At 36.6% G+C, this 11,379-nt stretch overlaps 2 protein-coding genes across 2 annotated transcripts; one reads left to right on the top strand and one right to left on the bottom strand.

Annotated features, from left to right (window-relative positions):
* The first annotated feature begins 165 nt into the window (after window positions 1–165).
* tex9 (testis expressed 9) lies at window positions 166–5,201 on the top strand. Its single transcript, XM_030413318.1, has 12 exons — window positions 166–285; window positions 1,361–1,494; window positions 1,653–1,716; window positions 1,811–1,887; window positions 2,068–2,113; window positions 2,223–2,305; window positions 2,455–2,609; window positions 2,960–3,051; window positions 3,542–3,715; window positions 3,836–3,970; window positions 4,749–4,883; window positions 4,965–5,201. The coding sequence occupies exons 1-12, from the start codon at window positions 229–231 to the stop codon at window positions 5,040–5,042; spliced, it is 1,230 nt and encodes a 409-aa protein (XP_030269178.1). The 5' UTR covers window positions 166–228; the 3' UTR covers window positions 5,043–5,201.
* Window positions 5,135–10,263, bottom strand: mns1 (meiosis-specific nuclear structural 1). The gene is made up of 10 exons (XM_030413317.1): window positions 10,061–10,263; window positions 9,712–9,921; window positions 8,345–8,472; window positions 8,099–8,201; window positions 7,643–7,872; window positions 7,349–7,565; window positions 7,136–7,243; window positions 5,823–6,080; window positions 5,539–5,664; window positions 5,135–5,438 (listed from the first exon to the last, which is right to left on the bottom strand). The coding sequence occupies exons 1-10, from the start codon at window positions 10,061–10,063 to the stop codon at window positions 5,328–5,330; spliced, it is 1,494 nt and encodes a 497-aa protein (XP_030269177.1). The 5' UTR covers window positions 10,064–10,263; the 3' UTR covers window positions 5,135–5,327.
* Between the last annotated feature and the right edge of the window lie 1,116 nt (window positions 10,264–11,379).

The raw sequence follows: 11,379 nt of genomic DNA, 5'->3' as shown, positions 1-11,379 counted from the left end.
ATAATAATAATAAGCCTTTTAGGGATAGACATTGCAGATTATAGGCTATTAATGCTTTGATGTATGGCATTAGTTTATGCTAAATACTTGTTCCTACAGCAGCAGCAGTAGTAGTAGTAGTAGTAGCAGTAAAATATCCAGTAAAGTGTCCATGAAGGGCCACCGTATAGTGTGCGCAGTGAACGAGTAGTTGCTAAGCAACCAGAGGCACATCGTCTCTATGTAACAATGGCTGAAAGAAGTTGTGTTAAAAATGTCCGTCCGCCTCAGCCCGTCGTCTCGCAGGTTAGTAGCGTCTTTTTTGTTATTTTGAATCTCTCAAAGGTTATATCAGTACTATTTGTCTGCTACCAGTAAGTTTTAAATCCAATTATTTGTTTCCAACAGGTGAAGTCGCTCACCTTCGTCAACAAACATCAACACAAGCTAATGTTAACTAGGTTGCCTCCTCAAACATTGTGTTCTGTTAGGTCTCTCTCTTCCAAAACATGTGCACACCTAGCTGGAGATAGAGACAATAATATGTGGTATTATGAATATTTTAGGTATATCATAAGTTATTAAAACGTTTAAGTGAGTGGATGGTTGAATAATAGACTGAACACAAGCTCATCCCATTCGCTTGTGTTCTTTTTTTAATCTGTTACAACCAGCTTTTACTCAGTACTGCTGTACTTATTTTACCTTTCAATACAAGATGCTGTGCCTATAATGCAGAGAGAGTGTGAAACTGTATATCACGTCTTCTTATGTTGATCTAAGCCAAATTAATTTTCTTCATGTAGCCCACATTCTTACAGGTGTTCTTGTGTAGTTTTCACTAGACATCAACAATCAAGAGATTACTTAAGCCTGGGTGTCAATATAGTACCACTTTCTATTGAGGTTCTGTCTACAAAGAACATGCCTTTCAGTTAATCAGAAAGATCCATCCAACTCTCCGACATTGTTTGACCTCTTACCTGACCACTAAACTTACATGAGAAGTATGTAAGTGCATAAATAAGAGCGGTGCACAGACTGACATTGGTTCCTTAAGGCCAGTAAAAATATTGTTATTTAAGAATTGAAAAAATCTGATCATGACTTAACAAGTGATTGTTATTTTCTAACACGAATAGTAAACATAACAAAACATCCCTTAAATTACATTTTTTAAAGAATTGTGACCAAGCTACAACGATTTCTGGGAAACTTGTCAAAGCTCCCATGTGGATAAACTGACCGTACAACAGTTTCAGTAGTGCTTAGGTAAAAACAAGGTGAAACACAAATTATTTGGTATTATATCCAATCTCAAAAAAGGAAATTTGACCTTCGGGAATGATTGTCACAAAGTCTACTGCTTTGTCTTGTTCAGCCCAAGAAACGCCTGTCCTCTACCAGTAAGGCTGAGAAGTCAAAGAGGGCTGAAGAGCAAGCGCAATTCAAATCAGCTTCTGCTCCAGCTAAAAAGGACACAGATTACCTTTTTGCTAAGGAAGAACAATACAAGTAAGACTTTTTTCTCATATTACTTTTATTTCGGTGTAACAGGTTTATTAACTTCTAATGAGAATAGCATTCTAAGACTTTTTTTTGGGACACAAGAGTCTTTGTTAATGTAAAAATGTGGCATCTTATGTCACCGTTCTCCGTTTTATTTCCTTCAGACTCATGAATGCAGAGCTGGAAGCCAAAACAGCAGATCTAGTGAGGCAGGCAGAGCAACTTATGGTGAGTTGTCAACATTGGTCGCATCTATTAGCCGGACAAATATTGAGTTTAATAAAGACTTGTGAAGTAATTCTTGGTGTTTATTGGATTTTAGAGAGAACAGAGTGAAGTTCTGTCAAAACCTTTATCCACCGTCCAGTTCACCGACATTGAGGATGAAGAGAATTCAAGGTAAGAAATAGTTTCCACAGAAATAATTACTTTCCTGTGGTTAATTTTCCTGTGTCTACTTCACACAGAGCAATCAGATATTTGTTAATTGAAAGAGTGTAAGAGAAAGAAAATTATCAACAAAAATCCCCCATTTCTTTCATTCTTTATGTATGAATGTATGCATCTCTTTACCTACAGGATAATAAAGTCTCATCAGGCAACTGTACAGGATCCCAGTGTAAAGGTAGACATTTTGCTCAACAGACTCTAGTTCACACTCTTCAGGTATAGTTTGGTAATGCTGCACGTCTTCAGAACAACATGTTGTTTCCAACAACCATCTCTTTTCTCAGGCGCTGACCAAAAAAAGGATGACATCAACATCACAAAAGATGGGTACTGGAAAACAAGGGAAAGAGCCTCCATGGAAAACACAGTGAGTTTGATTGTATTTTTTTTTTTTTTTTACAGCCATGTGCAAGTATGTCTATGAGCGACAAAATAACACTGTGCAGGTCACACATTTGTTCAATATTTCTGCATTATCATTCTTCACAAATGTTTCATATTATTGCTTGATTTCAGAACTCCAAAGGTGTCTCATGTGGATGATTTAGAAGCTGTAGAAAACTCGGCTGACTTTTTCCTGGCAAAGACAATACGTAGCATGGAGGAGAAGATGAACGACACAGTCACTCATGAGAATGTCGAGGATGATACTGGAGACTATGTAGGATCAGGTGAGGATTGTGTTATTTGTCAAAAAGTAAACCCACGTTTTATTCATCAATGGGAAATGAGAAATAATTTATGCAAATATTTATTCAAGACATGTACGTTTATTTGTCTGTTTGCAAAACCCGACTGTTTCAGTTAGTTCATTGAAGAAATTTTTTCAGGGTGAGACTATCTGTGTCAGTTACATTAATCCTTGTTTCTGTGTTCTGGGGTTAATGTGGGGTTTTCTATTTGGAAACCTTGCCACTTAAGAATAAACATTTAATCATGAAAAATGTCACTCAGGACTCATGATTATATTGGTAGGTTGATGGCTTAATTCTGATTGTGGTGTCTGCTCTGTATTGTTAAGGTATTTCAGATGCGCAGATACGAGTTCTGAAGGCAAAACTACGAATTATGCAGGAGGAACTGGATCAACTCACAAGTGAATATTATAAGAAGGTACTGTAAGGTTTGATTCAACTAGAACTGCTATTTATCCGATGTATCAGCAGAGGGAGACAGAGCTTCATCTCAACAGCCGTGAAACCCCTGGTGATAGAGAGAGGGTGGTAACAAGATTGACACATATCATACCACAATACAAACCACTGATGGTCACATTTTAATTTAATCTGTTTATTGATTTCAAAAAGCAGTTGAGACATACTGCAGTTTCCTGGCTAGCAGTGTAGATAGAGAGATGGCTGTGCTTCACATCCTTCACTTTGCCCAACTCAACTGCTCTAAATTCCAATGACAAACTCCCTCTATTGTGTTTAGAGGAGCAGGGAGGAACTTAGTATTAAAAACAAAAAGACGAACCAAACCAAACCAAATAAATATGCTGAATATTTTCAGCACAGGTTGTTCTTACTTTTCTGCATCGCTTTTTCTAACAGATGACTTTAAAATCAAATAGTGATAAATTACAATATTTCTGTTTCTGCAGGATGATGAAAACGCCAAGCTCAGTGGAAAAATTAAAGAGCTTGAGGAGGATCGAGCCAGGCTGCAGAAAACAACGAGCATCCAGCAGACACAGATCGAGAAGCACAGAGCCTTAGCAGAGGAATCTGGCACAAAATGTGACGGTCTTCAAGCGCAAGTGTTGGCTTTACACAAGGTCTGGGAGCATTTTCAAGTCCGAGATATAAACATCAACTATTTCTTATAACAAAGCATAAAATGTGACACTATCTCCCATTACTCATGTGTGATTACCTCGTGGCTGTGCTCTTTGTAGGAAATAGAGAACCTGAATAGATCTCACAAACAAGCAGCAGCCGTCCATGGCTCTGTGGAGGTCCGTCTGAACAGAGCCTTGGAGGAGGTGGAGAGGTTAAAGACTCAACTGAGCAAGATGAAACAGATGAACAAGGTAAGCAAATTACAGTGCTGTCACAACTAAAAAAAAAGGTATACTATTGATTTAATTACTGTATTTATTTATTTTTAAGTTACTGATCTTTAAGTATAGAAATACAGGAGTAAGTAAACAAAAAAAGTTAATATTCATCTTTTTGTGTGTTAGTAATAATTTGTCTGACAAATTGTCATCTTAACCATAACATGTTGTAGAAATTAATGTAAAACAGATAACTAAGTTGGTCCTTAGCGACAGAAAAGTGTTGGTTTTTTTGTTGTGATTTCATTCTTTGCTATCAAAATGTACAAAACATTTAATCAGCAGAGAGTGCTTCACTTCACTTTTTTGTCCTGAATAGAAGATAGGGTCCAGAATTGTCCTTTTTTCCAGAACATGGTTCTTATTCAGCATTTTTTCTATTCTTACATGATGCATTTTATTAGCACATTTTAAAGGCAGATTTTCAATGCAGGAGTAATCTGTGCAATCAAAATAAAATCCAGAAAGCTGAGATAATTTGATAAGATATTATGCATTTATGCATAAAGTAATACAAACGTAAATCTAACATCTAAAGACTAAAACTTGGACAAAAATAACATCTTTATAATAATGACAGAATATAATCTTTATTTGAATATAAATTATCTATTCCAATTGTAGAGGACATAGCAGCAAAAGTGGAGTAACAGACACAGAGCTATAAAGCTATAAAGTTGCTGCACAAATGTTAGGTTCTGAATAACGTTGATTAATTTCAGTCTTTTAAACTCAAACTCTTTCAAATAAGGACAAGATAAGTGAGGAACACCAGAGTAAAGAAAATCTACTTGCTGAAAACAAAATGCTGAAAAAACAGAAAGCCGAGCTCATCGTGGGTTTCAAGAAACAGCTCAGGCTGATTGACATTCTCAAAAGGCAAAAGGTAAGTGTCTCTATTGTACTCTATTAATACATTCAACTGTGTTTTTAACCAAAATAATTCACTAACTTTTGTTTTTTTCAGATGCATTTTGAAGCTGCTAAGCTGCTGTCATTCACAGAAGACGAGTTCATGAAAGCTCTGGACTGGGGGAAGTCATAAATAAGTTGATTGATGGTGCCTCGATACATTTTTAAAATATATTTTCTATGTGTAATTTGATTTATTATTATTACATTAAGCCACCATAGATCTTTTCTTCAATGATTTTAATCAAGATCCTTTCAGCACAGTTCTAATAAAAAAGACGTCTTAAAATCATTGTGTTTCTGAATGTCAAACAAGTTCTATCATGAAAACTACAAAATGAAGAACTCAATACATATTTCTCTGTCACTTAACTCTGCCATCTAGTGGCACAGTGTGCAACTTCAGGGGGAAACAAATCTAATCATCTCCCTCCCAGCCGGCTTCAGAGAAGATATCTGCCTGACGTGATTTAAAGTTTTTTCTGAAGTCTTCATCAAAGTGCTCCAGGTCTTCTTCACGAAGTAAGCCCTGAGAACAGATATGCTCATGGTCATACAGTATACATGTTTGTTGTACGGAAGAAATGAACTTGTGTAAAATGATTCATGATTCATTCACTGCCTCTTACTTTTGGAAGGTATCCAAGGAGTTTAGTTGCATGATGTTTAAGAAGTCGCTGCCTCTCTTCTTCAACTATCCGTCTACGCAGCGCCTCCTTCTCCTGTTCAATCGCTCTCTCTTTGGCCTCCAGTTCCTTGAAAAGAGATCAGTGCATTATCAGAGTAGGTCATTTAAAATAGACATTACATTCAAAGAGTGTAGTGCAAGTATTTTAACTTCTGACAATAAAACTACACACTAGCACCACCTTATTCTGGATGTTATTCTGCACACAGAGTGAGTGGTTTGTACCATGTCAGCGTCATGCTGCCGTCCTCTGTCCTCTATCAGTTTCTCCACTTCGCGTTTGTGCTCGAGTTGCTTCATGCGTCGTTTCTGGGCATTCATCTGCTCTATCCGATCGTCCTCAGCATACTTAGCCATCATCATTTTCCTGAAGGCCTCCTCTTCTTCTTTCTCTACCTGCCTCCGCATCTCTTTGAAAGCCATCTGCTCTTGGCAAGTCTGCTGCATCATCAGTCTTTGTCGGATCTTCTTCTCCATCTCTTCCTGTTGGATGAAAGTTTTGAAATCTATTAAGATAATTCAGGTGCTCCAGAGCGCACAGAACTGTGTTTGTCTCTTATCTTAGGAGCTGCTGTTCACTGAGGGCATAAAACTGACAGTCAGTGACTAGAGCAGACAAAAGTCCTTTTAGTTAATTAAGCATTATTACATGAGAGGGTGTGCTTTAATATAATTTGTTGCAGGACAGTAATACAGTCAGGACTGAGGTGCTTGTGGTCTAGCAGCAATCTAGCAGCACCATAAATCATATGAATTATAACTATTTTCATAACTCATTTAATCAAATGAATCAATTGATATAATTATGTTGTAAAGCTTCAAGTTCAAAATTCAAGTTCTGAACTTTGTACTAAATTGAACATTTTAACGACTTTAACAGCTGATAGAACTAGAGGTGAGATCTGTATAGCCCAACAGTGGTTCCTCGTTTTTTTCTTATGAGAAAAAAGTTACAAAAAAATACCCTCCGCAGATTTTTTAACAAATTGCACCTTATATATATTATATATATACACTGACCTTTGCTCCATCTCTGGCAGTTACAATGTTGTCATGGAAATGGGAGAGTATTTCGTGATATTGTATTGTGATATTGTGATGAGTAAGGTGTTGTGTTTATTGGGATGTTCAAACCCAGATTGCTTTGTTCAAGGGGTTTGTGGTGAACTAACAGTGAACACATGTTCAGAGTGGTAAAAGGATGCGATACGACAGTGATTCCTAAAGCACAAGCTGCTGCCCCCTAGTGGCCCCTCATGGATACTGCAGATGGGCAGCAAGAGGTCATTTGCAATAAATCAATTCAAGTTTTTAATGTTTAGTTTTTTTTAATTTAGTTTGAAAAGATCAAGAATATCAATGATTAAATATCAACATTAGAAACTGAACTGATAATATAAAGTAGTCAAATTATTTGTTATTCTTCATTGTTGCTTTACATGATGTGGATGGATTATATGGACAATTTATGCTCTTTTGAGGGTGAGTATTACAAAGCAGATATCAGCTGTGATTGAAAAGTGATATTTATTACTTACAATATCTCTTTGCCTGTTTGCCTCTTCTTGTTCTTCTAAGTAAAGTTCCTCACGGACTCGTTCCATCTCTTCACGCTGCTGCTGCTCCTCTTCAATTTTCTCAGACAGCTAGAGGAGGACAAAGAGGAGTCATTTCTGATGCCAGTACAGACTCATGTCATTGAATGAACAGATAGAAGTATGTGGGGTTTTTTTTGAAGAAAAGTTCTCAACTATTTTACGAAGATGCTCCTTTGCTTCATCTTTCGCTCTCATCTTAGCCATTCTGGTCTCCTCCATGTGCTGCTGATGGCTCGCAAACTCCATGATGCGTCTGTTCTCAGCCTCCATCTGTTCTTGCTCCATGCGTCTCCACTCGGCCTGCTGTCTCTTGAATTCTTCAATGTGCTGTTGAGTGGCTCTGACCTTCTCCAGTTTCAGCTGTCTCTCCCTTGAAGAAAACAACATAATTTTTCAATAGAGCTATTATGAAGCGAGAAAAATATTCTTGTATGCACTGTGACTTACATTTGATCCTCCTCGTAAATCTTCCTGACAATCTCATCAACCATGAGCTTCTCTTTCAGGAACTCCTCGTACGCCTCTTGTCTCTTTCGCTCTCTCTCCATGAGCTGCTGCTCCAGCTCTCTCTGAAACTGCACCTGCTCCTTGAGGCGTTTCTGCTGCAGCTTCTGCTGCTCAACGGTCGTTCGCTCATGTTCGCTTCTCATCGTGCGAGCAAAGTCTGCCTCCTCACGCTAACCTCAGAGAAAACACATACACAGCCTGTATATAGCCTGTTAATTGCCACTTCAAATTATAGTCTCATAAAGCTACATAGCTCCGTAATAGAGGGAATAAGTATCTTTTTTCTTCCTACATTGGTATAAGTGTAATTCTTTTCTAAATATAGAAGTATTTACTTCTATATTAAATAACACTGGATGTCTGCCTGGTGACTTGTACGCAAAGAAGAGTGCTCACCATTGTCTCAAACCTCATAGCTTCCTGCTCAGCAATCTGTGCAGCTCTTTCCTTATTCAGATATGCAGACTTCAGCTTTGCCTCCAACTCTCGAAGCTCCATGCTGAGAAATATTTAAATAGCCATTTAAAATGTAACATTTGTGATTAAGGGACCACAACAGAGAAATTTCACAAAAGCAAAAACATATTGCAATTGTATATTAGAATAACCATTCAGTCATGGTAATGTAGTGAGTGTGCGTACCTGTTCTCTTTAATATACTGCCTCATTTTCTCTTCTCTCTGCGTCTCATAGCTGATGCGAGCCAACTCTTTAGCCATTCTCTCCTCTTGTTCAAGTTGCTTTTCTCTATTAATTCTCTCCTCTTCTGCCTACAAGGGAATAAAATATGTATGATTATCTACATCTAAGTGTAGGTAAGTCACAGGCAATACTTTGATGACACTGCATAGTGTTGTGCAAAGCAATACTTTTCAGTTTGGACCTGAGCTGAGTGCTATTTGTTACTAGCTTTAAATGGCAGTTGAATAAACTCTGAATTGATTATTGAAAAAAAAAAGATTATTGCTCTTCAATAAAATCGGGTGTTGCTCTTATATTAAGAAAACATATTAAATGTCTGATTCAGACTCTCTCTCCAAATAGGTGATATTTTACTTATTTTAGCAAAACGAAAGGGCAGTTCAGTCTGATTATCAAACTGTTTTTTTTTAATTATTAATAAACAACAAAATTAGACATTACAGTAATTGTTTGTGTCTTACAGTCATTCAGGCAATTTCACAGTTTGAGCAAATGAATAACAACACCAATTCAAGGAAAAGAGAAAACAAAAACAACACACAATAAATCAATAACATTGAACTAAAGGTGGATAACATCAATAAAATATTGAATTCATTTCTGAAAAAAAAAAAAAAAAATAGGATGGTTAGTCTTTGCAGGTTATAAACTTCCTGCTTTACTATAGCAGGTGAATATATGTGCATTAGTCTAACTGCTGTTATTGTTATATTAAAATACAAAACATTTATTTGATATTTACTCTATCTGTTGTTTTCAGGACATGGCAGCTAAGTCTTCATATTGGGTTATACTTAAAGTCTACAGTTTTTTTGTTGAATTAATACAATTTCCGTATGTGTAAGCATAATGGTCACACATGTGAGCCAAGAACTACAAATTTGAATGTCTGGGAAACAAGCTGCTGCTGCTACCGATTCATCTGACGATGCAGTTTAACATAGTTCCAATACAGAGAATGTAAGTGATGTCCTGCACAGAGATTATAGCTATTGCTGATTTTCAGCTCTTTCTTTCAAAGGTGGGCTTTTACGTGTAGACAAAAAACATACAGCTTTCAATGATCAGTATCATCAAATAAAAAATACAATAAAATATACATACCACACTATACCAACACACATAACCTACTTCAAAGTACAGTACGCTAGAATAGAATATAGAATAGAATTACTCTATTGATCCCAGACTAGGAAATTATTTTGTAAAAATGGGTACAGCTTTGGTTTGGTGATAAGAATTTTGAACAAAACATAATTGAGAGTGGCACCTTGTCATCTGTCTGACATTAGAGCAGTGAAGCCTACCTTCAGCAGAGCGCTCTCCATCTCCCTCTCCTTGAGCTCCTGCTGCACCTGTCGCACGTATCTCCTGTTCTCAAAGTTCTCCTCGTCCCGCAGACTGGCCTGCTGCTGCCTCTCTCTGTCCACCCGCCGGGCCTCCTGCTGTCTGTGCTGCTCCTGACTCTGGCGCTGAGACAGTAACCTCTGCCTCTGGGTCTGCTCCCAGTTACGACTCTGCACCGACAAAACAGACACATGAGAGAACGGTGAAGAGGCGATGAAGTGCTGTGTTTACGGTGCGGTTACTAAGCTAACGCTGCTCTGTTATCACTCGAGCTAACGTTAACGCTGACTCCGGTTTCGGAGGCTTTACCATGTTTGCGGTGCTTTCTGTCGATTCCCGCCTTTTTGACTTGACTCCTCTTAACTGTGGAGATCCTAAACACGTTATTATTAATTAACTTGAAATAAATTTAGAAGAAAAGTCGCCTTGAATGACCAACTCGCAGTAGTTAACCTGAGGTGTAACTAAATGTACTCGATTGTTTGGCGTTTCGTTGTCCGGGGAACGCCGCGTGTCCGGTCACTCGGCCAATACAAATGAGCCTTGACAATGACGTCAGGTCCGGGAAAATCAAAACTCACTGTATGAACATCTTTCCAGTGTTTCTAACATGTGTACATTATTAGTCAAGGTCGTTGTTTGTTGTGTAGCCTATGGTATAACCATATTTGAATAAGATACAATAATTTATAAAAGAAAACAATATAAATATAGAATATGTCTTATATTAGTAGAAGGAATATATAAACCTATTTTTAAAATGTCTGCACTCTCTTTTTTCTTGTAAAGATTTGTTTTATTGACAGATGCTAACAAAGCAATATATAGAATATATAAACATTTTCATGTGTACGTTACAACAATGTGAAACAAAAAAATATATAAATATGTATAAAAATAAACACAAATTTAAAAAAGATGTACTGTAAACATGATAATGATAATACATATAACAACAACAACAACAACAATAATAATAATAATAATGATAATAATAATAATATCATTATTAATAATAAGAATAAGAATAATTCAAATCATAATAAACATTCAATTAAGTATAAAAAAAATAACAAATGAACAGACAAATAAAATAAAAAGAAAAAAATCACACACCAAAAATAAGCACATTAGGAAAAAATAATGTATTTCTATTTTTTTTTTTAAAGTTGTTTTAAAAGGCCAGGCTCTAGCCTCCAGTGGTGCTGTGACCTACAACAGGCATCGTAGCAGCATCAATGAAGCAATGAATATAATTTGCCTATTTTTCCAAACGAAGACTTTTGATAATCACACAATCATTTCATGTCATGAAACCTTCTGAAGTCTGTCTATTTATTGGTGAACATGAGTTATATAGTAAAAACACCAACTTTATATCATATAGGATAAAGATGAAAAAATCTTGTTCAAAGTGCAGTTGAGAGGCTGTCACATATTTACATTTCTGTCTGCACAACATAAAAAACTAAAATTGTAAGTTTTATTATTATTTTTGATGACAGCCATAAATAGGGGAGACTTTCAATGAACAACATGAGTTGGGGAATCATTTTACGTGTAAATAGACTGCATTAGTTTAATTTCTTCCTTTTTGGGGAGTGTTTGTGTATTAATACCTAATCAAT

This window comes from Sparus aurata, chromosome 4 (genome assembly GCF_900880675.1).
Source record: "Sparus aurata chromosome 4, fSpaAur1.1, whole genome shotgun sequence".
NCBI classification, from domain to species: Eukaryota; Metazoa; Chordata; class Actinopteri; order Spariformes; family Sparidae; genus Sparus; species Sparus aurata.
The sequence above is the reverse complement of the archived record's forward strand: the minus strand, read 5'-3'. Positions and strand labels throughout refer to the sequence as shown.